The sequence below is a fragment of the Saccopteryx leptura genome, chromosome 5 (assembly GCF_036850995.1).
Source record: "Saccopteryx leptura isolate mSacLep1 chromosome 5, mSacLep1_pri_phased_curated, whole genome shotgun sequence".
Classification (NCBI taxonomy): Eukaryota; Metazoa; Chordata; class Mammalia; order Chiroptera; family Emballonuridae; genus Saccopteryx; species Saccopteryx leptura.
Window position 1 is genome coordinate 59,573,180 of NC_089507.1, and position 25,404 is coordinate 59,598,583.

Genomic DNA, 25,404 nt, shown 5'->3' on the forward strand with positions numbered 1-25,404 from the left:
TTACTTATAAGCTTTCAAGTCGGCAGGGCTCCCAGTGAAGTCTCATCTTCATAAGAACCACACAGGCCGGGGCTTGAACTGAAGAGAAGGCCTTGAGGGTCTGTGCTCAAAGAACACAGCTTAATTTAGACTGCTAAGTTATCCTTTCCGTACTAAAGAAAGCAGTACTGCTGAGGCTACACTTACCTACTTTCCTAACACATACTGACATCTCCGTGGTTTACAGGTAATAGGCAAAACTGTGACTTAGATGCAAGCATGATCGTCACTATCGACGTCAGTTCTGATCGGACCTACTGCAGGGAATGTGTATTGAGCACTTTTTATATGCCAGCTCCTTCCATGCATTATCTCATTGAATCCTGACCGAAACCCCAAAAGGTTGGTCCTGTGGGTACTACCATCTGCATTTGCTAGCCCAAGAGACTGCGATAGGAGGCATTCATCAGTTTACCAACCGTTTCACAGCTATTGAAGCAGTAGGACTAGGCTTTGAAGCAATGGCACTTCGGAAGACACCCGGGGGACCACTGTTCACCAGTGCCCATCACCTGATCTACTTCCAGTAAGACCGGCTCTGCTTCTCGGTGGTCATACTGTTTACAGTCTGTCTGACGCTTTGTCATCTTGCCCACCATGGCCTTACGTCTGTGTTCCCTACACTTCTTCTCAACTTACATTTTACTTAGATCTGTTTGCATCTTTGCTTTCTTTTTAGTATCAAAGATTAACATAATCTGATTAAAACAACAATAAACTCTTCTACCTTTCCCGCTCAAATGCCCTGTGTTTTCTTCTAGATGCCTCTTTGCCCTCATTTTTAACTTTGGAAAGGAGCTTCTTTAACCCGGCCCATGGAGCCCCTCCATCTGTGACCCAGCGCTCGTTGCCCCATCACCTCTGTGAGCTGGTCTTCCAGGCGGTGGTTTCCTCTTCTGGTTACTCACTTCATCTCCCTCCTTCGAAGCCTCTTTATTGTTCTCTCTCTCCTTCTTCCCCATCCCCTTCCTTCTAGGACTTTAGTGTCTTTCACAGCCTCGGTGCAATCCTCATTTCTATTTTCTTTTTAGAGTCCATGTGATGCACACGTGATGATCCTCTCGGGCCCTCGTTTTTATCTACCTGATAGACAACTTGATCCTCAGGAATATCACACGCAAAGCCCTTCAAAGGAAACTCCCCCCATCGTCCCCACCCCCTCCACCAGGTCCTTTTCTTCCTTCTCCTAGCTTTCTCCTCCACCTACTGCTGATTTTTCAAATTGTGCAATTCAAAACAGCTGAATTATACCTAATTCCTCCTTTCCCTCAGGCCACATGCTAATCACTGCACATCTTGGAAACTCTACTTTTGCAAAGACTCTTAAATATATTCCCCTTTCTCTGCTAGGATAGAGAAACCTAAGCTTATCTTTCTCAGATAGCCTCAATTTTGTCCTGAAGGCTCTGCCCCAGGAAAGCTCTCCCCATTCTTTCCTAAAAGAAGATAACTTCTGGAAGATCAGTTTTGGCTTACAAAATACACTGATAGTTTGAAGTTGATGGCTTCCCATTGCCTACCACATTGAGTGTAAATTTCTCCCCCGGATTTCAAGATCCCCTGGTCTCCCTTGGCTCCTGACTGTCTGAAGCTGTAGCATGCTGGATGCCCTGCCCTGCTCCCCACTGCCCCTGCTCTGTCCTGTGCACACTGTTCTCGCCCCTAACTAGGATGCCTTCAGCCAGCACCATTTGCAAACACCCAATAAGCATTACTCCTTTTTTTTTTTTTTTTTTTTTCTGAAGCTGGAAACGGGGAGAGACAGTCAGACAGACTCCCGCATGCGCCAGACCAGGATCCACCCAGCACGCCCACCAGGGGCAATGCTCTGCCCACCAGGGGGCGATGCTCTGCCCCTCTGGGGCGTCGCTCTTGCCGCAACCAGAGCCACTCTAGCGCCTGGGGCAGAGGCCAAGGAGCCATCCCCAGCGCCCGGGCCATCTTTGCTCCAATGGAGCCTTGGCTGCGGGAGGGGAAGAGAGAGACAGAGAGGAAGGAGGGGAGGGGGGTGGAGAAGCAAATGGGCGCTTCTCCTATGTGCCCTGGCCGGGAATCGAACCCGGGTTCCCCGCACGCCAGGCCGACGCTCTACCGCTGAGCCAACCGGCCAGGGCCACCTCTTACTCCTTTTAGATAAATATTCTCTGGTCCTCCTTTGATGCCTATTGCATTTTAGGTGTGGCAAAATTTCTTCTGACATTAGACCTTGTCATGAGCACCTCAAAGAAATGCTTTGAGCCTGACTTAATGCTCTGTCTTTTGTGGTAATGTTCGTGGTGCCTCACATCCAAGTGATGTTCAGTAAATGTTAATTGAAGTGCACATTTTTCTATTTTGGAAGTGAACCAAGAATAAAACATAAACTGATGGGAGGCGAGGTATGAGGCATCCAGATGCATGGGCAGAAGTGGTAGTCATGTCTCCTTGATGGCAGCAAGAACTGGCAACAAAAATAAAGAAAGAGATTTGCCCATATACTGTCAGTGCCTCTTGCCCCCTCCTTCCACAAACTGTCTGACCCTTTGGGTCCTACTGCAGCCTTCTCAACACATCTGTGAGTTTGTCCACACTGAGTAGAAATATAACCTAAAGGTCAATCTATTGTAGTGGGGGTTTTTTTGTTTGTGGGGAGGGAGTGAATGATTTTTTTCAGAGTAACATAATAGCTGCAGACACTGAAATAAAGGGGAAGTTTTGTTTGTTTTATTGTTTTTGTACTAACTCAGAGCCTCTAACAAAAGAACACGCAATTTATAAGAGCTCAGGGATGGGCTAGGACCAAAGCCATGATCAGAGGGGAAGAGAGGATGCTTCTTTCTCTTCTGCCACCCGTATGTTATTCTCTGGAGTCCACGCTCTTATCTCACAAGTAGCACCCTTTCAGTCTTAAAAGTGGCATCAGAATTCAAGTTCTATGCGTACTTTAAGGGCCTTGAGTTTTGGTTTGAAATTTCCTTTTTTTCCTGATGAATCGCTACAAGTGCTGATTATTTTAATCGCTTCCAACCATATTTAATGTGGTTGCATTAAGAACTTCATCAACTGACAGGTCATTATTAAAACTCTCACTGTGTGTCTAAATTTGATTTTATAGGTCATTATTTATTAGCTAAGGAGTCATTGCCCCATAAAACCAAAGCCATTGCTACAACAGTACACATTGACTTTAATATCTTCAAGCTTTTTGGACTTTGCTCCAAAGACGTGAAATAAGACATTTCATTGCCATGTGCTTCCATCCATCATGATTGCGGGTAATCCTCCCTGATCCTCGGAGCAGAGCCTTTGTGACGTGAAGAAAGAATCACACAGTGATGACCACATGTCATTTCTTCACAGCTGCAGGGTGGCATATTAGAGGATATCACAGCTGCTGAGTCAAAATATTAATTGTTTATCTATTTAAATTTTTAGCATATCGGCATGCTGTGCATATTTAGCAAAACAAATGGAATCTTCTGCTGGCTTAAAAACAAGAAACGTATTTATTTCAGCTAGAGCTAGTACTGCATTTGCAGGCTGCCTTGTAAAGCATTCATTAATTTGTTTGTTTAAAGTGCTAATTCCCTGGGTTTGTTCGCATGTAGGCACATAGACAAACAACTGAAATTCCATCTGCCCTCCCCCTACCACCTGCTTATTTCATACCAGGAGTCTGAAACCGGCAAAGCATAAATGTATCCTAGGTCTCTCGTCTTCCCTTGTCACCTTTAATGAGTTTAATATTTAAAGACGCTTCACTGTAATTGAAACAGTGACAAATAAGGATTTACTTACTGAGTAGCAAGGGGAGAGCCAGCCTCCACAATGGCACTGGTTCTAAGCGTTTAATGGATGCACAGTGACCATTTAGTCATTTTTGAGGTTAGCCTCCTCTTGATTATAGACAGGAGGGTCAGAGGCAAATGCCTTACTGCACAGATGGAGCTTTTAGGATGGAACATTAATCCTTGCGGGGCTGCTAGATTGGTGGGTTGGAAACTCAGTTCCCCTGTTTTAGTGACTGCAGTTCTGGTACAAATTAAGGAATGACTGTACAAACTTCCTCTTGTGTAGCTGTGAAATTGTTCCCAGTATCACCTATGGGGAGGAATGGGAGTGGAAGGTGGGACAAGGAGGATTATGGGGAAAGTCACTCTGGTTTGTTGGCCTCTTGGGGGATACTGCCATTTTCAGGACATGCTCTCTGACTGCTGTGCTCCTACATGTGGGTCCAGCAGGAATATGAATGAGAATGTTTCAGATGGCCACCGCCTACCAAGAATTCAAGAGCTGCCTCCAAATCAGCTTAGTTTTTAGAAAACATGTCCACAGATTTCACTGTGCATGAAGTAACTGGTGTCATAGCAGTTCCTGAGGACACCGAGTCACCGCCTGCAGTGCCTGGAGATGGCTCCTACCATCCTTACTTATGTTTAGATTGTATAATTAATGCGGTTGGCTGACCATGGGGGCATCCCTCTGTTCATTGTCTCCAGCTGTACTGACAGGCGGTTGTACGTGGCACACGCACAGCCTCATCGGCCCTCCTCTTGGCCTGGAGTACATTTTGAAAACCAGGTGGTGCAACCCAGATCAACCTTTTTCATAAGCCTCCAAGTTCTCAATTTTGTTTTCTTTTCCCTTATTTAAATGTTTATTTTATTGATTTTTTTTTTTTAGAGAGTGAGCAATATTAATCTGTTCCTGCCTGTGCCATGAGCAGGGAACGAACCGGCAACCTCTGCACTTTGAGACTTTGCTCTTACGAACTTGAGCTGTCTGGCCAGGGCCCAATTTTCTATTGTTATTACTCCAATAATGATTTTTCTTTCTTTCAACTGAAAGGTAGGGACTTTCTACTAGGTACTACTGATTTGGCCAGATGCTACTTTGTTTTCATTTATGAAGGTGTTTTAGAAACTGACAATTTGTGAAAAGATCTTTCTCAGTCATTATCTGGAAGACACACCACTGGTTTGTTTATGTGAGTCTTTCTTCTTAAGGGACACTCAAGATTTTCATTCCCAGTCATGATAGCTTTCATGTGTTTATGTCATAGTATTCTTAATAGTTCTTAATATGCCTAATCTACATAGCATAAGCCCCTTGAGAACAATTCAGCTGTGGGATATTAACAGAGAAGGGTCACCCTGGCTGGTTGGCTCAGTAGTAGAGAGTCCACCCAGCAAACGGAAGTTCCAGGTTTGATTCCCAGCCAGGGCACACAGGAGAAGTGCCCATCTGCTTCTCTACCCTTTCCCCTCTCCTCTCTCTCTCTCTCTCTCTCTCTCTTTCTTTCCCTCCCGCAGCCAAGGCTTCATTGGAGCAAAGTTGACCTGGGCACTATGGATGGCTCCATGGCCTACACCTTAGGCTCTAGAATGACTCCGGTTGCAATGGAGCAACAGCCCAGATGGGCAGAGCATCGCCCCCTAGTGGGTATGCCTGGCGGATCCTGTTTGGGCACATGCAAGAGTCTGTCTCTCTGCCTCCCTGTTTCTTACTTCAGAAAAATACAAAAATAAACAAACAAACAAAAAAGAGAAGGATCTCTGTATTCACAATAGAGGGGAGGAAGCAGAGAACAGTGGAGACCCCGCTCCCACAAAGGTTTCATATTAGATTGTCGGTTTTCTGTTGTGGTTCTCATGTCTTCTCCCATCACTAGTGACCTTTCACGCAACAATTTCTCATTCACATCTGTAAAAAAACAGGTGTCTCTGTAGCTAGACTAAGGTAAAAGATAAATATGCAGAAACTGATCCCCAGTTGCCTGCAGGATAAAATCATACCCTTTTGCATGATGCACAGGGTATTCCAACACCGGCCCAGCCAGGTCCCGCATGGCTCTTGCAACTGACTTCACGCTCAGTGTTCATGTCTCAGCCTCCTTGAGAAAGCCTTCCCTGCCTCTCAGATGGGGTGATACCCCTTTTATAGACTTCCATGGCCCTGTAAGCACTTTGTGGAATGTTTGTAATATGGTAGTCCTGTGTCAGTGTCAGCCACACACTGTCTTCTTGCTCACCCTGCTGTGCCTCTGTCTCTGTTGCCCTGTGACATAGGACTCAATTTGGAGACAGTCTTTTTAAAGCAAGAAGCACAGCTCAAGTCCACTCTCCTGTTGGATTCTTGAATATTCCACTGGGCAGCCTCCAACCTATTCTTTGAGAGGGAAGGCAGGGGGGTGCAAATCATATGGTGTCTCTGCCCCTTCCTCTCCAGCTTGATGAGTTTTTCTAGGCTGTGGAACAAAGGTGGAGAATGGAGGGGCTGTGTTGGTGGAGAAAGGCCTGGGTCTGTTAGCTCCAAAGCACATCCATGTTTGTTTTTTCTTCTTCCACCTGTGCTGGGCTCTTTGAATTTGGTATCTTTGTAAGTCTGATTCCGATGACTTTCTCTGGAAGCACGTGATGGCCCATGCTTCTTGGCCCAATGGGAGATAGTTACAGTGGATGAAGAAAGAACTCACTGGTTGATATCTCAAATTGTTTAGTTGCACATATTTTATACTCATTCGAACTTATCCATCTAGGGTCGTTTTTTTCCACCATGCTAAAAGTTCTATGAGTACAAAAGATTTTGGACATTTTTGTTGTTTGAAACAAAAGAGTTTTTAAAATGTTCAGTCTCACTAAGTAATGCCAGTTTTCACCAGCCAAATTAGCCAAGATTGTTTTACTATTTTTAAAATCTTAGTGGACGCAAAGTTATAATGAAATAGTTCTATGGATGGTTCATTGGAGATGTAAATTGATATAAGCTTTTTGAAAAGAAGTTAATACTTATTATTTTTCATTTTTTCATGACTGTAGTGGTTAAAGATCTTGCTCTGGAGTTAATGGGGTTATGGTGTATGTGAGCAAATGACTTAACCTCCAGATCTCAGTTTTCTCATCTTTCAAATGGGGATAACAACAATGCCTCTTTAATCTTTTCAAATGAGATCATACATTTATAATAATTAGTACAACACTTGATATATAGTCAGAGCTCATAAATATAAACAACAATAATAATATGAATTGTATTCTTTTGATATTTCTTTTAGGAAATACAGTTGACCCTTGAACAACATATTTTAGAACTACACGACTCCACTTATATATGGATTTTATTTTCAATGAATACTGTCAGCTCTCCATGTCTCCAGGGTTTCACATCTGCAGATTCATCCACTGCCTGTTGAAATTAGTATTTTTTTAATAATTTTATTTTTTTAATGGGGTGACATCAATAAATCAGGATACATATATTCAAAGATAACATGTCCAGGTTATCTTGTCGTTCAATTATATTGCATACTCATCACCCAAAGTCAGATTGTCCTCTGTCACCTTCTATCTAGTTTTCTTTGTGCCCCTCCCCTTCCCCCTTTCCCTCTCCCCCCTCCCCCTGTAACCACTACACTCTTATCAATGTCCCATAGTCTCACTTTTATGTCCCACCTACGTATGGAATAATGCAGTTTCTGGTTTTTTCTTATTTTTTTTTGTATTTTTCTGAAGCTGGAAACGGGGAAAGACAGTCAGACAGACTCCCGCATGCACCCGACCAGGATCCACCCGGCACGCCCACCAGGGGCGACACTCTGCCCACCAGGGGGCGATGCTCTGCCCCTCCGGGGCGTCGCTCTGCCGCAACCAGAGCCATTCTAGCGCCTGGGGCAGAGGCCAAGGAGCCATCCCCAGTGCCCGGGCCATCTTTGCTCCAATGGAGCCTCGGCTGTGGGAGGGGAAGAGAGAGACAGAGAGGAAGGAGGGGGGGGGTGGAGAAGCAAATGGGTGCTTCTCCTATGTGCCCTGGCCGGGAATCGAACCCGGGTACCCCGCACGCCAGGCTGACACTCTACCGCTGAGCCAACTGGCCAGGGCCTCCTGTTTTTTTCTGATTTACTTATTTCACTTCGTATAATGTTATCAAGATCCCACCATTTTGCTGTAAATGATCCGATGTCATCATTTCTTATGGCTGAGTAGTATTCCATAGTGTATATGTGCCACATCTTCTTTATCCAGTCATCTATTGACGGGCTTTTTGATTGTTTCCATGTCCTGGCCACTGTGAACAATGCTGCAATGAAATGGGGCTGCATGTGTCTTTACGTACCAGTGTTTCTGAGTTTTTGGGGTTTATACCCAGTAAAGGGATTGCTGGGTCATAAGGTAGTTCTATTTTCAGTTTTTTGAGGAACCACCATACTTTCTTCCATAATGGTTGTACTACTTTACATTCCCACCAACAGTGTATGAGGGTTCCTTTTTCTCCACAGCCTCTCCAACATTTGCTATTACCTATCTTGTTAATAATAGCTAATCTAACAAGTGTGAGGTGGTATCTCATTGCAGTTTTGATTTGCATTTCTCTAATAACTAAAGGAGATGAGCATCTTTTCATATATCTGTTGGCCATTTGTATTTCTTCCTGGGAGAAGTGTCTGTTCATGTCCTCTTCCCATTTTTTTATTGGATTGTTTGTTTGTTTGTTGTTGAGTTTTATGAGTTCTTTGTATATTTTGGATATTAGGCCCTTATCTGAGCTGTTGTTTGAAAATATCATTTCCCATTTAGTTGGCTGTCTGTTTATTTTGTTATCAGTTTCTCTCGCTGAGCAAAAACTTCTTAGTCTGATGTAGTCCCATTCATTAATTTTTGCCTTCACTTCTCTTGCCTTTGGAGTCAAATTTATAAAATGCTCTTTAAAACCCAGGTCCATGAGTTTAGTACCTATGTCTTCTTTTATGTACTTTATTGTTTCAGGTCTTATGTTTAGATCTTTGATCCATTTTGAGTTAATTTTAGTACAAGGGGACAAACTACAGTTCAGTTTCATTCTTTTGCATGTGGCTTTCCAGTTTTCCCAGCACCATTTATTGAAGAGGCTTTCTTTTCTCCATTGTGTGTTGTTGGCCCCTTTATCAAAAATTATTTGACCATATATATGTGGTTTTATTTCTGGACTTTCTATTCTGTTCCATTAGTCTGAGTGTCTATTTTTCTGCCAATACCATGCTGTTTTGATTGTTGTGGCCCTATAATATAGTTTGAAGTCAGGTATTATAATGCCCCCAGCTTCATTCTTTTTCTTTAGGATTGCTTTGGCTTTTCGGGGTTTTTTATACTTCCATATAAATCTGATGATTTTTTGCTCCATTTCCTTAAAAAACGTCATTGGAATTTTGATGGGAATTGCATTAAATTTGTATATTGCTTTGGGTAATATGGCCATCTTGATTATATTTATTCTTCCTAACCAAGAACAAGGAATATTCTTCCATCTCATTATATCTTTTTCGATTTCCTTTAACAATGGTTTATAGTTTTCATTATATAAGTCCTTTACATTCTTTGTTATGTTTATTCCTAGGTATTTTATTTTTTTTGTTGCAATCATGAAGGGGATTATTCTTTTGAGTTCGTTCTCAATGTTTCATTGTTGGCATATAGAAAGGCTATTGACTTCTGTATGTTAATTTTGTATCCTGTGACCTTACTGTATTGGATTATTGTTTCTAGTAGTCTTTTTGTGGATTCTTTGGGGTTTTCAATGTATAGGATCATATCATCTGCAAAAGTGATACCTTTACTTCTTCTTTTTCGGTCTGGATGCCTTTTATTTCTTTGGCTTGTCTGATTGTTCTGGCTAGAACCTCTAGTATCACATTAAATAAGAGTGGAGAGAGTGGACAACCCTGTCTTGTTCCTGATTTAAGGGGGAACGCCTTCAGTTTTGTGCCATTTAATATGATGTTAGCTGATGGTTTATCATATATGGCCTTTATCATGTTGAGATATTTTCCTTCTATACCCATTTTGTTGAGAGTCTTAAACATAAAATTGTGTTGTATTTTATCGAAAGCCTTTTCTGCGTCTATTGATAAGATCATGTGGTTTTTGTTCTTTGTTTTGTTGATATGGTGTATTACGTTAACCGTTTTACGTATGTTGAACCATCCTTGAGATTCTGGGATGAATCCCACTTGATCATGATGTATTATTTTTTTAATATGTTGTTGTATTCGATTTGCTAGTATTTTGTTTAGTATTTTAGCATCTGTATTCATTAGAGAAATTGGTCTGTAGTTTTCTTTTTTTATGCCATCCTTGCCTGGTTTTGGTATGAGTGTTATATTGGCCTCATAAAATGTGTTTGGAAGTATTGCTTCTTCTTCAATTTTTTTGGAAGACTTTCGGTAGAATAGGAACCAAGTCTTCTTTGAATGTTTGATAAAATTCGCTGGTATAGCCGTCTGGGCCTGGACTTTTATTTTTGGGGAGGTTTTTAATGCTTTTTTCTATTTTTTCTCTACTAATAGGTCTGTTTAGGCTTTCTGCTTCTTCTTGACTCAGTCTAGAAAGGTTGTATTGTTCTAGGAATTTATCCATTTCTTCTAGGTTGTTGAATTTAGTGGCATAAAGTTTTTCATAGTATTCTACAATAATTCTTTGTATATCTATGGTGTCTGTGGTGATTTCTCCTCTTTCATTTTGGATTTTGTTTATATGAGTTCATTCTCTTTTTTCCTTGGTAAGTCTTGCCAAGGGTTTGTCATTGATCTTTTCAAAGAACCAGCTCCTTGTTCTATTAATTTTTTCTATAGTTTTTCTGTTCTCTATTTCATTTATTTCTGCTCTGATTTTTATTATCTCCTTTCTTCGGGTGGTTTTGAGTTGTCTTTGTTCTTGTTTTTCTAGTTCCTTAAGGTGTGAAGTTAAGTGGTTCACTTGGGCTCTCTCTTGTTTGTTCATATATGCCTGAAGTGATATGAACTTCCCTCTTATCACTGCTTTTGCTGCATCCCAAAAATTCTGATATGTCGTATTGTCATTTTCATTAGTCTGTATATATCTTTTGATCTCTGCACTTATTTCTTCTTTGACCAATTCATTTTTTAAAAGTGTGTTGTTTAGTTTCCACATTTTTGTGGGATTTTTTTCCTCTTTTTTGCAGTTGAATTCTAGTTTCAAGGCTTTATGATCAGAAAATATGCTTGGTACAACTTCAATTTTTCTGAATTTGCTGATGTTGTTTTTGTGGCCCAACATATGGTCAGTTCTTGAGAATGATCCATGTACACTGGAGAAAAATGTATACTCAGTCACTTTGGGATGAAATGTCCTGTAGATGTCTATCATATTCCGGTGCTCTAGTGTTTTGTTTAAGGTCACTATATCTTTGTTGATTCTCTGTTTGGATGACCGATCTAGAGCCGTCAGTGGTGTATTGAGGTCTCCAAGTATGATTGTATTTTTGTCAGTTTTTGTTTTAAGGTCAATAAGTAGCTGTCTTATATATTTTGGTGCTCCTTGGTTTGGTGCATATATATTAAGAATTGTTATGTCTTCTTGATTTAGTGTCCCCTTAGCCATTATGAAATGGCGATTTTTGTCTCTGAGTACTTTTGCTGTCTTGTAGTCAGCATTATCAGATATGAGTATTGCTACGCCTGCTTTTTTTTGGATGTTATTTGCTTGGAGTATTGTTTTCTAGCCCTTCACTTTGAATTTGTTTTTTTTCCTTGTTGCTTAGATGAGTTTCTTGTAGGCAGCATACAGTTGGATTTTCTTTTTTAATCCATTCTGCTACTCTGTGCCTCTTTATTGGTGAGTTTAATCCATTTACATTTAGTGTAATTATTGACACTTGTGAGTTCCCTATTGAAATTTTATAGATTTCTTTCTGTTAGTTTTGTGTCTTGTTTGATCCTTCTCTTTCATTTTTCTATCTTTTGTTTTATTTGGTTGTATTCCATACATCTTTCCTCTGTTGCTATCATTTTAAAATCATGTGCTTCTGTGGTGGTTTTTTCAATGGTGGTTACCTTTAAGTAATGAAAAGGGTTCCTACCCTGTTCATTGTAGTACACTATTTTGTGCGTACTTTTGCACTCCATCGTCCTTTGCTACTGTTAATCTCCATCCTCTCCCCCCCCCCCCCTTTCTTTTCGTTGTTGTCACAGTTTAACTTTGGTTTTATTGTGTTCTTCTTGGAGCTTTTACTTGTGGATTTGTTTTTTTGTTGTTGTTGTTGTTGTTTGTAACTGATTGGAGAACCCTGTTGAGTAATTCCTGGAGTGGGGGTTTTCTGATAATAAATTCCCTCATCTCTTCTGTGTCTGTGAATGTTTTTATTTCTCCTTCATATTTGAAGGATAGCTTTGATGGGTATAGTATTCATGGCTGAAAGTTCCTCTCTTTCAGGACTTTAAATATTGGGGTCAACTCTCTTCTAGCTTGTAGAGTTTCTGTTGAGAAATCTGATGATAATCTAATGGGCCTTTTTTTATATGCTGTATTCTTCTTTTCCCTGGCTGCCTTGAGAATTTTTTCTTTGCCGTTTGTGCCAATTTCATTATGATGTGCCTTGGAGTAGGTTTGTTGGGGTTAAGAAAACTCGGAGTTCTGTTTGCTTCTTGAATTTGAGGCTTTAGTTCTTTCCACAGGCTTGGGAAGTTCTCATGTACTATTTGTTTGAGTATGTTCTCCATTCCATTTTCTCTCTCTTCTCCCTCTGATATACCTATTATTCTTATGTTAATCTTTTTGATGAAGTCAGATAATTCCTGTAGGGCTATCTCATTTTCTTTTTTAAATCGTTGAGTCACTTTCTTCTTCTTTCTGTTGTGCCTCAAGTTGCTTGTCTTCTATTTCACTAATCCTACCTTCTATCTAGCCTGTTCTATTAGCTAAGCTTGTTACCTCGTTTTTCAGCTCGTGAATTGAGTTTTTCATCTCTGTTTGATTTGTTTTTATAGTTTAAATTTCCTTGGAAATATATTCTTTGTGTTCATTGAGTTGTTTTCTGAGCTCCCTAAATTGCCTTTCTGTGTTTTCTTGTATATTTCTGAGTATTTTTAGGATTTCTATTTTAAATTCTCTGTCGTTTAACTCCAAGGTTTCCAATATATTAAATTTTTTCTCCATAGATTTTTCCTTATCTATCTGTGTTACCTCTTCCTTTTGTATCCATGATATTCAATTTTCTCTTCCTTAATGGCATCTGGTGGTGGTTTTGTTGATAGTATTAATGAGATTTAATAAAGAATAAAAAGTTTAAAAAAATAAAAAAATGTCGGAGTTGGTTTTTTTAAAAAATTAATTATTAAATAAAGAAAAATAAAATATAATAAAAATTTTAAAAAAGGAAATTATTCCCCCCCTCCTTTTTTCCTCTCCTCTCCGCTCCCCTCTTTCTTGAGAAAATCTTGTGGGGAACTGTGAATTATATTTTACTAAATAGAACAAACAATGCCTGTAATGGAGGGCCTGAATTGGGGAGAAGTAATAAAGGGGCAAAAAAAAAAAAGAAAGAAAAAAAAGGGGGTATGGACCCACAAAAAGCAAATAAGGAAAAAATTTGTGTCAAGAATAAAATGATTTGCTTTTAGGTGTTGGTTGACTGAGAATTATGATGAAAGGAATAAGAGGGAAACAGGAAAATGGGGGGACAAATTAAAAAATTACTATTGTATTTAGTGGAACAAGAACTAGATAAATTGTAGAGCCAGGGATGGGAGCACTGCTAGTGAGTTAAAAAGGTGAAGTAAAAACCCCCCAAAATGCCACAAACATAAGTTTGAGTCCCAGATAAGTTAATTTGTTCGTTATTCAGGTTTGAATGAGAGGAGACGTAAAGGAGAAAGGAAGAAACTAATATAGAGGGAGAAAAAAAAGAGAGAGAGAGAAAAAAAGAGGGAACCAGTAAAGGAAGAAACAGGAAAAAAGAGGAGAGAGAAAAAGAGAGAGTTAAGGGTTTTGGAGTACAACCCTCATAGAGAGAAAGGAAGAGGAAAGAAAAGATAATGGGAAATTTAACACTTATGAGTAGTGTAGTTCAAGGAGAGGAGAAAGTAAGACCGGCAGAAAGTTAAAAGACCAAATTGGAGGAGGAAAAAAAAATATCAAGAATGAAGATAAGAGAAACAAATGAACAAATATAATAAAATGCGATAGGTTATAAAGTCTGTGAATTATTCTTGATTTTGAGAGGTTATCTTCTTGCTTTTTCTTTTTTCTCCCTCTTCCTGGTTGGTGACTCTGTACCCCGGGTTCTGCCTCTTTGGCATGCTCAGGTAGAGGTTTGCAGTTGATAAGTCTCTATGGCGATGTCATGTATTGTGCTTCAGTCTCGTTGGCAGTTGAGGCTCATTAGCATTTATAGGGTCCGATAGTGAGAGAGTTCGTGTTCCTGGAGCCTTTCTCCTAGTCTTTCCTTCCTCAATTAGTAGCCTGATAATCTAGCTATGGGGTTGCTGCTGCCTCTGCCTGGATAGTAAGAGGCTCAAAGAGCTGGCAACTCCCCACTCTTTTCCCACTCAGCACAGGGCTCTGGGTAAGGCTCAGTCAGTCAGAGCTGCTAGCATAATCAGGCGGGGCTTCCACCCACTCAAAGACCTCTGGCTCTGCCACTCTGTTCGGTAACATGGGCGGGCGCCCACTCCTGGGGCGCTTGGAGGAAACTCTCGCTCACTATCTGTGTGCAGACCAGGATATCAGGCCAGCAGTCTCACACTCTGAGTGAAACCTTCGCCCGCATGGAGAAGTTTCAGCGTTGGAATTGGCTCTTGCTCCCTCCGTGCGCGGCTTTTTCAGGGCGCTGGGGCAGCCCAGAGATTCTGCTTTCGGCCCACACAAAGGCCCCTGACTCTGCCCCTCTGTGGGATAACACGGGCGCCCACTGCCAAGGCACTCGGAGGAATCTCTCGCTCACTATCTGCGTGAACAGACCAGGATATCAGGCCAGCTGCCTCACCCTCTGAGTGAAACCCCTGCCCGCCCGGAAAAGTTCCAGCATTGGAATTGGCTCTCGCTCCCTCCCCATGCGCAGCTTTTTCAGGGCACTGGGGTGGCCTGGAGATTCCGCTTTTGGCCCACACAAAGCCTCTGACTCTGCCCCTCTGTGGGATAACACAGGCACCCACTCCTGAGGTGCTCGGAGGAATCTCTTGCGCACTCTCCGTGCGCGCCGACCAGGAGATCGGGGAAAATGGCTGCCCCACTTGTCTTTCTTTGTCTGGGTTTGGCGCGAGTGTTAGCTTGTATTGACTGGGTTGCCACAGGCACAGTTTTTCCTCCTCAGCTTGGAACTTTGTGCCACAGCCTGGTTCAGCCGTTTATGCCGTGGCCTGGATCTATTCACCCCATTTGTCCCCCTTAGTTTCTATACTCTCAGTTCCCAGTGAAAGCAGCCCTATTATGTTAGTGAGGAAGGCGGAGCATTTTTTACTCCCTAATTCCTTTGGGGTTTGATTATATATTTAGTCAATTTTTCGCTCGACCATACCTTCGGGTGTATTGCGAAACATCTGGAGGCTCCAAGGATAGGTTTTTCTGTTTCTGGTTGAAGATCTTGTTGAGTTTTGGGGAGATTTATTGGTATCTCTTCCTACTGTGCTATTACTCTGACATCATCCCGAAATTAATATTTTTGATCTGTGATTGTGAGTCTAAGGATGCAGAGGGCCAACTGTATGCATTGTTTTACACCATTTTATATAAGGGACTTGAGCTTCCTCAGACTTTGTATCTGCAGAAGGTCCTAGACCCAACTCTCCACAGATACGAAGGAAAAATTGAAACTAAGGTTTTGGGGAGTCAAAATTATATACAGACTTTTGCTTGTTCAAGGGGTCAGTACTCTTAACCCCCTGTGTTGTTCAAGAGTCACCTGTAATTTAAAATGTACGAAGGTCTTACCATGGCTTTAATTATAAAAGTGGAAAAATTTGAAGTAAATGTTCAAGCTATAAGAAAAATGGCCAATTTTTTGTTTACTCAATGCTGAAATATTATGCACCGCTGAAAATGATGTTTACAGAGAGTCTCTAATAACATGTGAAAATGCTGATGATATTGAGTAAAAAATGAAGATATTACATGACAACATTTAATATCATCTCATCATTAAAATATATAGTTCAAATTGTAGAGAAAAAGAACTAAGGAAAATGTCAATGCTAATATTTCATCTGCAAGGTCTACTTAGGGTGATATTTATACTTATTAAAAATGCTTTTCATATTTTCTTTCATGGCTCAATTTACAGACAGAAAAGTAGAACGTCAAGATCCCTCTTTGAACCCCTCAGCCCCTCTTTCTGAAGATCACAGAGGCACCCTGGGCGTGAGCCGAAAGCTTGCTTGCTGGTGGTGCCCAGTGGGACTGGCCACTTGTAACCTGTCATGCCTGAGTTCTGTAGTCTGCCCTCGGGAACTCGACTTTCCTGATAAGTCAGACACTGTTATTAATCCTCAAGCCCTCATTGCTCTGATTTCTGGCTCCTTTCCCTGCACATCATTAGTCATTTTCAGCTCTTCCCAAGGAAATCTCTCCTATAAAGGATTTTGACTTCCAGCTGTTTAAGGCAATGGTGTTTCTCAGGTTTCAGAAATTTATTTTTCTTTTCTTGTTGGTTTGATAAAAGTAAGTCAACTTTCAGATTGACTTCATAGCATATTTATTTAAGGGGTATTATATTGGGGGCTTGTCTATGGTCAAGTTGGGATCAGAAGTTTGCATGAATGTATTATCAGGGGGCCCTTGTTGTTTTGGAATGAATATATTCATGGGATGGGGTGTGTAGTATGACTGTTTTTGTGTGTGACAGAGACAGAGAGAGACAGAGAGAGGGACAGACAGACAGGAAGGGAGAGAGATGAGAAGCATCAATTCTTCATTGTGGCACCTTAGTTGTTTATTGATTGCTTTCTCATATGTGTCTTGACTGGAGGGCTACAGCAGAGCAAGTGACCCCTTGCTCAAGCCAGCGACCTTGGGCTCCAGCTGGTAAGCCCACACTCAAGCCAGATGAGCCCACGCTCAAGCTGGCGACATCGGGGTTTTGAACGTGGGTCCTCTGTGTTCCAGTCCGATGCTCTAGACACTGCACCACTGCTTGGTCAAGCTGACTTTTTAAACCATGGATGAATGAATAAGGAATAACTACTGGTAGTGAACAAAAAGAGTTAGAGTTCTACTTTCCAGACTCGGGTAGTTAACAGGCATGAGGTAAAACTAAAAACTAACTCAGATTAATGTAATGCTTTGGGCAGCCTGCATTTGATGGCTTTATATTTCCAGATGCCATTTATTGATTTTTCCTTGCCTCTGGGTACTCATTCCATCACACTCTATGACATGTCTTAACCCAGAACCATGGAGAGAGGCAGAGGCAGAGGCATAGGTAGATTTAACTGCGGGCACACTGGGCGCACACCCTAGGCCCCGATTTCTGAAGGGCCCCGCAAAACTCCAACTTTATACTTTTTTCTAGTGTAAGGGGCCCAATATTTTCTTCTGCGTCTGGGGCCTCAACCGACCTTAATCCATCTCTGGGCAGAGGCCTTGAGATTTTAGAGTCTCTACCACTCTTGAGCCTTTTCTTCCAGATTCTGGTAGCTGCAGCCAGCCATTCCTGCTTTACAACCTCCAGAGAATGAGACGTAGTTAGATGAATAGACGTTGAGGGTTAGGGGAAATCTTCACATTTCTCAGAGGCAGAGAACAAGGACCCAGCCGAGAGGATCTCCAGGGTAAAGAATGTGAACAGGCGACAGGTTTGGGAGGGGGATGGTCTGAAGTGTCATGTGTTGCAGAGATTTCAGGTAGGTTAAGAATTAGAGGAGGCCATTAGATCTGGTCATTAAGAGGAGGTCAGAGACCATGTCAGGGTTAGTACCACGGTCATATTGAGGAGACTGAAGGCAGATTACAGTGAGGTGAGGAGTTAGGGAGGCAAGGAAGTTGGGTGGTAGAGAGACAGCAGGAGAAGGGGTGGTTGCAGAGATCTTCTTGTGGGGTAGGTGACGGAGAACGTGTTTGGAGGTTGAGGTCAACGGAAATAAATGGAGATGAGGAAAGTATGTGATAATGTTGAAATAATGTTCAAACAGTCTTGAAAATTGGTCAGGAATATAGGTGGAAGTATCAGCCATTTCATCCTGTGAGAAGAAATGAAATAAAAATAGGTAAAGGTGGATGTTTTGAGGTTGGCAGGGAGGAACGGAAGGCACTCATGCTTGATGGGCTGAATAAAGCCGAAGATGAAATGACCTGGAAAGGGACGAGGTGCAAGGGGGGGGGGGGGTGAGTGGAGCGGAGCAGCAGGGGTTTGAAAGCAGCTGTCGTGGAGGTGGAGGGGTCTGAAAGCAGCTGTCGTGGAGGTGGGAAGGAGCGCCCAGCTCTAGAATGACCTGGAAAGGGACGAGGTGCAAGGGGGGGGGGGTGAGTGGAGCGGAGCAGCAGGGGTTTGAAAGCAGCTGTCGTGGAGGTGGAGGGGTCTGAAAGCAGCTGTCGTGGAGGTGGGAAGGAGCGCCCAGCTCTAGAATGACCTGGAAAGGGACGAGGTGCACGGGTGGGGGGGGGAGTGGAGCGGAGCAGCAGGGGTTTGAAAGCAGCTGTCGTGGAGGTGGGAAGGAGCGCCCAGCTCTAGAATGACCTGGAAAGGGACGAGGTGCAAGGGGGGGGGGGGAGTGGAGCGGAGCAGCAGGGGTCTGAAAGCAGCTGTCGTGGAGGTGGGAAGGAGCGCCCAGCTCTAGAATGACCTGGAAAGGGACGAGGTGCACGGGTGGGGGGGGGGGGGAGTGGAGCGGAGCAGCAGGGGTCTGAAAGCAGCTGTCGTGGAGGTGGAGGGGTCTGAAAGCAGCTGTCGTGGAGGTGGAGGGGTCTGAAAGCAGCTGTCGTGGAGGTGGGAAGGAGCGCCCAGCTCTAGAATGACCTGGAAAGGGACGAGGTGCACGGGTGGGGGGGGGGGAGTGGAGCGGAGCAGTAGGGGTCTGAAAGCAGCTGTCATGGAGGTGGGAAGGAGCGCCCAGCTCTAGCTTCCTTTAGAAACACTACACATTGCACTCCTCCTCCTAACAGCTTCTAGCAATCCCTCAGATAAGACAAATCCATAAATACTTGTTTATTGTACCCACAAAATACTCTGATGATCTGCTTACTTTCCCTTCAAAGCAACCCTGAGTGACTATTTTTTTTTCATTTCTCTAATTGCACGCTGGGGAAAGCTTCGGTTAGATGCAACTAGTTTTTAGAACTCTGAACACCTGCAGGTTTTGTCCATGCGTGCCTGAGCCCAGAACTCTCTGTGAGCACGTTTTAAGGAGGAAGAGGCCATGACCTTTCAAATAATGGTGCCTTGAATCAGTCGTGTTTCCCGGGCGTCCAATCCTAACGCGTACCCACTCATTAAGGTAATCCTAATACAGAGTCTCCTCCATTCGCTCCAGTGTTTTGAGTCTGCCCTTTGCACCTGTAGGACTGTGCTCCTGGCACTGGGAGGAAGGCACAGGAACAGGGAACAGAGAGGGGGTGTAGTATGGAAACCATACACTAAATCAGAGACAGTAGCCTCCTTATCATATTTCTCTCAATACAGTCATAATTTCCTTTATAATTCTCCGAAGGGCTATCATGAGGCTTAACTTGGCTCTCAGGCTATCCAGAATTGTTCCTAAGACTGGAGAAAGGCTGCCTGTAACTTGATACTCCCAAAGTTCAGGGAAAGGTCAGGAGCTGTTCCCTTGTGAGCTTCTAGAAGAGTCAGCATTTTTGAGGAGGTAACTTTTCTTTTAACTGTTGGAGTGGCTATTAAGGTCCTAGAACGGTTTCTCATGCGGATAAGTGGGTGCAGAGATCTGCTTCCTGTGTAGGAAAACATGTGTCAGATGATCAGCAGGTAAGAAACTGTAGCACTGAAAGTATAAGGAAAGACTTGTTTTAACTGATTTCAGGGGGCAGGCAGTCTGTTCAATGACAGAGCTTTTTGTTTGTTTGTTTTTTTATTTGAACATCGGTAGAAATCACAATTTCTATCTATAGGACATTGAGATGAAACGAGACCTAGTAGGTCCCTGAGTGGGGATTAGCGAGTACAAGCAGTGCTTTGAATCCTGAGGGGACGAGGGAAGAACCCTGTAGTCAGACCTCTCCTTGTCTTTTCCTGGGTCTTTTGCCCGGTCTTCATTCTGGTGGTAGTTCAGGATCAGTGTCTGTTCTTCCACCTTGGGGACGGAGGATGGTAAATGGGACTCAAAGGGTGGTTACCACTGAAAGCCGGACAGAGGATGTTTTTACCAAACTGGGAGCTGAACACAGTCAAGCACTTTAATTGAAGGATGACTATTATACAGGTGAGAACAAGAGAGTGTTGGCCATCCCCGATAATTTGTCTTACAGCTTCAGTCATAACTGGTACAGCAGAGCTTCTGCGAGCTGTGTATTAAGTCATGAAAGTGAATTTTTAATAAATTGACCTCTAGTTAAAAACTAAAGTTTTCCACCAACTCAACCCAATGATTTCCTAACTCCATTCCCTTCATACCAACACCTGAAACCGGTATCCTGACTTGGGAAGACCTGACTGTGAGAAGGAGCCCTGTGAGGGCACTGAGCGCAGCGCAGGTGCACTGGGAACAGGAGGCACGCTGTCCTGAGTTCTTGGAGCTCTTGCGAAAATGGCGACAGTATTGATGATCCTGTTTCTGCAACTCTGACAGTTCTCTGGGCATCCCTAAGCAAGTATCTATCACAAGCTGCCCTAGAACTTGAAGGTCATTCAACTGGAAAGGGAGGGAAACGCAGTTGCTGCGCTGGGCTTGGCCATTTGCTGTAAACCTCAAAACATGATCTGTACAGGTCCCAAGCTTCTGCTTTACTGCCGTGTTCCGCCTGTGGGCTGCTCCGGCTGTCTGTGCTGCAGCGGTGGTAATTGCAGCTCCATCTGCCCTTTGGTATAGTGATGAGACTTGGAGCTGATATCATTTGTGTCTCTTTGTGTCCCCTGTCTTCTCCAGACTGCCATCCTCTGTGCCAGCAATGTGCAGCTGACCTCCACAACACCGGGAGCATCTGCCTGAGGTGCCAGAACACCCGGTACCAGCTGCTGGGGGACCTCTGCGTTCCCGACTGCCCTTCTGGATATTACACAGAGAAAGGAGCTTGTAAAAGTGAGTAGGTGGCATCTCGAAGAGAGCTGGAGCTTCTCTTTGGGGTAATAGCTAAGAAGGCTTGGGGGGGATAGAGAGAGAGAGAGAGAGAGAGAGAGAGAGAGAACATGCACATGGAGCACACTGTGGGATAATAAATCAGACCAGCGTTGGGCCTTTTATGAGCAGCTCTTGGGATGTTGCTTGGGTAGGGAGCTTCCCTACAAATAATCAGCAGGGTAAGAAACTATATCACTGAAGGTATAAGGGAAAGACCAGTTTTAACTGATTTCAGGGGGCAGGCAGTCTGTTCAATGACAGGGTTTTGTTTTTTTTTTTTGTTTTTTAATTAAACATCAGTGGAAATCACAATTTCTATCTGCAGGACATTGAGATGAAATGTGACCTAGCAGGTCCCTGAGTGGGCATTAGCGAGTACAAGCAGTGCTTTGAATCCTGAGGGGGACGAGGGAAAGGCCCTGTAGTCAGACCTCTCCTTTTCTCTTCCTGGGTCTTTTGCCCGGTCTTCATTCTGGTGGTAGTTCAGGATCAGTGTCTGTTCTTCCACCTTTGGGACGGAGGATGGTAAACGGGACTCAGAGGGTGAGTCTCTTTGTGTCACTTTTCCCTCTGCAGAGTGTCACTCCTCCTGCAGAACCTGCCAAGGCAGAGGACCCTCTTCCTGCTCCTCGTGCGACACTGACCTCGTTCTGTCCCATCTCGGCACTTGCAGCACCGCCTGCTTCCCCGGGCACTATCTCGATGACAGCCATGCTTGTCAGCGTAGGTTTATAAAAATGAACTTTCCTCTTTTCCTGCTCTTCTGGGGTCATCAAAGGAAATACGAAAGTTTCCTTCCACGATCTTACGTGTGGCTTTTATTGTTATAAAAGGAAGAAAATTAATCTAAAAAGGCATATGGATGGTATTAGCAAATTTAACTGAGATATCAGCCTAATTGGAAATGCTAGGCGGGGATCTATTTCTGCAAGTACCAGCTGTGTGTTCTTGGGCTACTTGTTTAAGCTCTCTGTTCTCTAGTTATCTCACTTGAGAAGTAAAAGTACTATATTAGTCTATTTCCTTTTATGGTTTCTCTCAACATTTCAATTACGAGCTCCTGAGCAGAGCTCATTCTGGTACACAATCAGTGACCTAAGCACTTCTCTGGATTCAATTTGTTTTTGACATGTATTTGTTGAATATTGATGATGGGCAAGGCTTGATATGTACAGAGCATTTAATTTCTGCCCAAATAGTAGTTATTTTGTCTTGCACAAGAGTTACTTGTATAGATGTCTTCTTTTTCAAATAAGTCAAAATATGATTAATTACCTAAGTCAGGCAAAACAAAGAGTTATGATAAATTAGGGAAAGGGCAAATTTGAGTGGAAAAAAAAATTAGGAAATCCTTCACAGCTGAAGGAACACTTCTGAAAATAGGCTGAGATGGCTTTCAATCACTGAAGTGTCATTTACAAAATAAATTTTTGTTATACTTTCTCATTTTGAAAGTGACAGTTAACAAATACAGTGCTGATATTTCAATTTCATGTCCTAGGCTATACCACACTGAAGGACTTATAGAGGAGTAGGCAGGAGAGTGGGTTCTAGAGTCAGGTGCCTGCAGTACAGATCCTCCCTACCACTGACTAGCTTTGTAACCTTTAGCAGGTAAATTAATTGCAAAGCCTCAGTTTCTTTTTCTGCCAAAGGGGGATTGTAATAGTACCTATATCTAATGTTACTGCACTAAGCACAAACCCTAGCAAAGAATAAGCTTTCAGTGTAGCATTGTTGATATTGTTATCATTAACATATTATCATCATCAGCTGGAATGAGAGGCAAATCAAACTGTGAAACGTATTTTTGTTTTACAGATAGAAAGGTAAGTATTGCTGTTAGTTTATTGAGGTACTGCAGGGATTTGCATTTGATATGAAGTTATATGGAACTCACAATTTTGTATCACTTGTTGAGATATCAGACATTAAAAAACCCTTTTTGGGCCTGACCTGTGGTGGTGCAGTGGATCAAATGTCGACCTGGAATGCTGAGGTCACCAGTTCAAAACCCTTGGCTTTCCCGGTCAAGCACATATGGGAGTTGAAGCTTCCTGCTCCTCCCCTCCTTCTCTCTTTCTCTCTCTTTCTCTCTTCTCTAAAATGAATAAATAAATAAAAATAAAAAACTTTAAAAAACAAAACAAAGCAAAACAAAAAAAACCCTTTTTGGCCTGACCAGGTGGTGGCACAGTGGATAGAGCATCTGCCTGGGACACTGAGGACCCAGGTTTGAAACCCCAAGCTTGCCGGCTTGATTGTGGGCTATCCAACCTGAGTATGGGGTCGCCAGCTTGAGTGTGGGATCATAGACATGACCCTGTGGTCACTGGCTTCATCCCAAAGGTCATTGGCTTGAAACCCAAGGTCGCTGGCTTGAGCAAAGGGTCACTGGCTTGGCTGGATTCCCCCACCCCCCCATTCAAGAAAGCAATCAATGAACAACTAAGGTGCCAGAACTATGAGTTGATGCTTCTCATCTCTCTCCCTTTGTCTGTCTGACTCTCCTCCAACCCCAATAAATTAAAAACAAAACAAAAACCCCTTTTGGGACTGAGGAAAATATTTCTTTACTATTGTAATAAAATATTTTGCTAGGAAATAGGCCCCAAATGAAAGAACAGGAGAAATCTCCAGAAAAAGATCTAAACAAAATGGAGGCAAGCAATTTACCAAAAATAGAATTAAAGGAATGGTTCTAAGAATTCTCAAGGAACTTAGAGGCACAAGGAACGAGAACTACCACAACTGAAAAAGAATATAGAAACCATAAAAAAGAACCAGTCAGAAGTGAAGAATACAATATCTGAAATGAAGAATACACTCAGAAGAAATAAACAATAGGTTAGATGAAGCAGAGGAGTGATTCGAGGATTTGGAAGACAAGGTAGAAAACAATCAGAACAACAAAAAGAAAAAATAATTTTAAAAAATGAGGATAATTTAAGGGACCTTTGGGACAACATGAAGCATAACAACATCCACATTATAGGGGTGCCAGAAGGAAAACAGAGAGAAAGGGGTCAAGAATTGATTTAAAGAAATAATGACTGAAAACTTTCTTAACCCGATGAAGAAAAAAAGGCAAACAAGTCCAGAAGTGCAGAGTCCCAAACAAGATGAAGCCTAAGAGGTCCACACCAAGACACATCATAAGTAAAGTGGCAAAGATTAAAGAAAAAGAGAATTTTAAAAAAAGCAAGAGAGAGACAGTTACCTACAAGAGAGCACCCGTAACTGTCAACTGATTTCTCAACAGAAATATTTCAGGCCAAAAGAAATCTGCATGGAATTTCAAAGTGATGATAAATAAGGACCTACAACCAAGACTACTTTACCCAGCAAGGCTGCTATTTAAAATTCAAGGAGAAATAAAGAGCTTCCCAGACAAGAAAAAGCTAAAGGAGTGTGTTACCACCACACCAATATTACAAGAAATGTTAAAGGGCTTGCCTTAATAATAAGAAGAAAACAAAGAACATAGTTAAAACTATGAGAAAACAAGACTCATATACATGTTGTCTCTAAGGAATCTATCTCAGGAGGAAAGATACACATCACAGTCTAAAAGGGATGGAAAAAGATATTTCCTGCAAATGGAGATGAGCAAAAAGTGCAGGTAGCAATACATATATCTGACAAAGTAGACATCTAAACAAAGGCTATAGTAAGAGACAAGGAAAGGACACTATATAATGGTAAAAGGAGCAATCCAACAAGAGGATATAACCCTTGTAAATATTTATGTACCTAAATATGTGAAGCAAGTGTTGATGGACATAAAGGAAGAGACTGACGGTAATAACAGTTACAGTAGGGGATTTAACACCACATTGACAGCAACGGATAGATCTTGCAGACGAAATCAACAAAGAAATGGCAGCCTTAAATGACACACTAGATCAGATGCATTTAATTAATGTCTTTAGAGCATTTCTCTTCAAAGCAGCAGAATATAATTTTTTCAAGTGCACATGGAACATTTTTTAAGATAGACCACATATTAAGACACAACACACGTCTCAATGCATTTAAAAAGATTGAAATCATATCAAGCATCTTCTATGAACATAATGGTATGAAACTAGAAATCAATCACAAGAAAAATACTGAAAAACACACACAGACATAGAGGTTAAATAATATGTTACTAAGCAATGAATGGTTTCTCAACAAGATCAAGGAACAAATCAAAATATCCCTTGAAACAAGTGAAAATGAGGACACAATAACCGAAAAACTATGGGACACAGTGAAATCAGTCCTGAGAGGGAAACTCTTAACAAGAAAAATCTTCAGTAAGCAATCTAACTTTATACGTAAAGGAAAAGAACAAACAAAGCCCAAGGTGAATAGAAGAAAGGAATTAATAAAGATCAGAGCAGAAATAAACA

The 25,404-nt window shown here is 42.2% G+C and overlaps 1 protein-coding gene across 2 annotated transcripts in view; it reads left to right on the forward strand.

Annotated features, from left to right (window-relative positions):
- Window positions 1-25,404, forward strand: part of FRAS1 (Fraser extracellular matrix complex subunit 1) — a 513,532-nt gene that overhangs the window by 298,530 nt on the left and 189,598 nt on the right. For both annotated transcript variants that reach the window (XR_010751479.1, XM_066384281.1), the window contains exons 21-22: window positions 20,816-20,968; window positions 21,584-21,730. Coding sequence is in view for 1 of the 2 variants with exons in the window: in XM_066384281.1 (XP_066240378.1) it covers window positions 20,816-20,968; window positions 21,584-21,730 (300 nt within the window). In the remaining variant the exon portion in view is untranslated. The remainder of the gene's footprint in view (window positions 1-20,815; window positions 20,969-21,583; window positions 21,731-25,404) is intronic.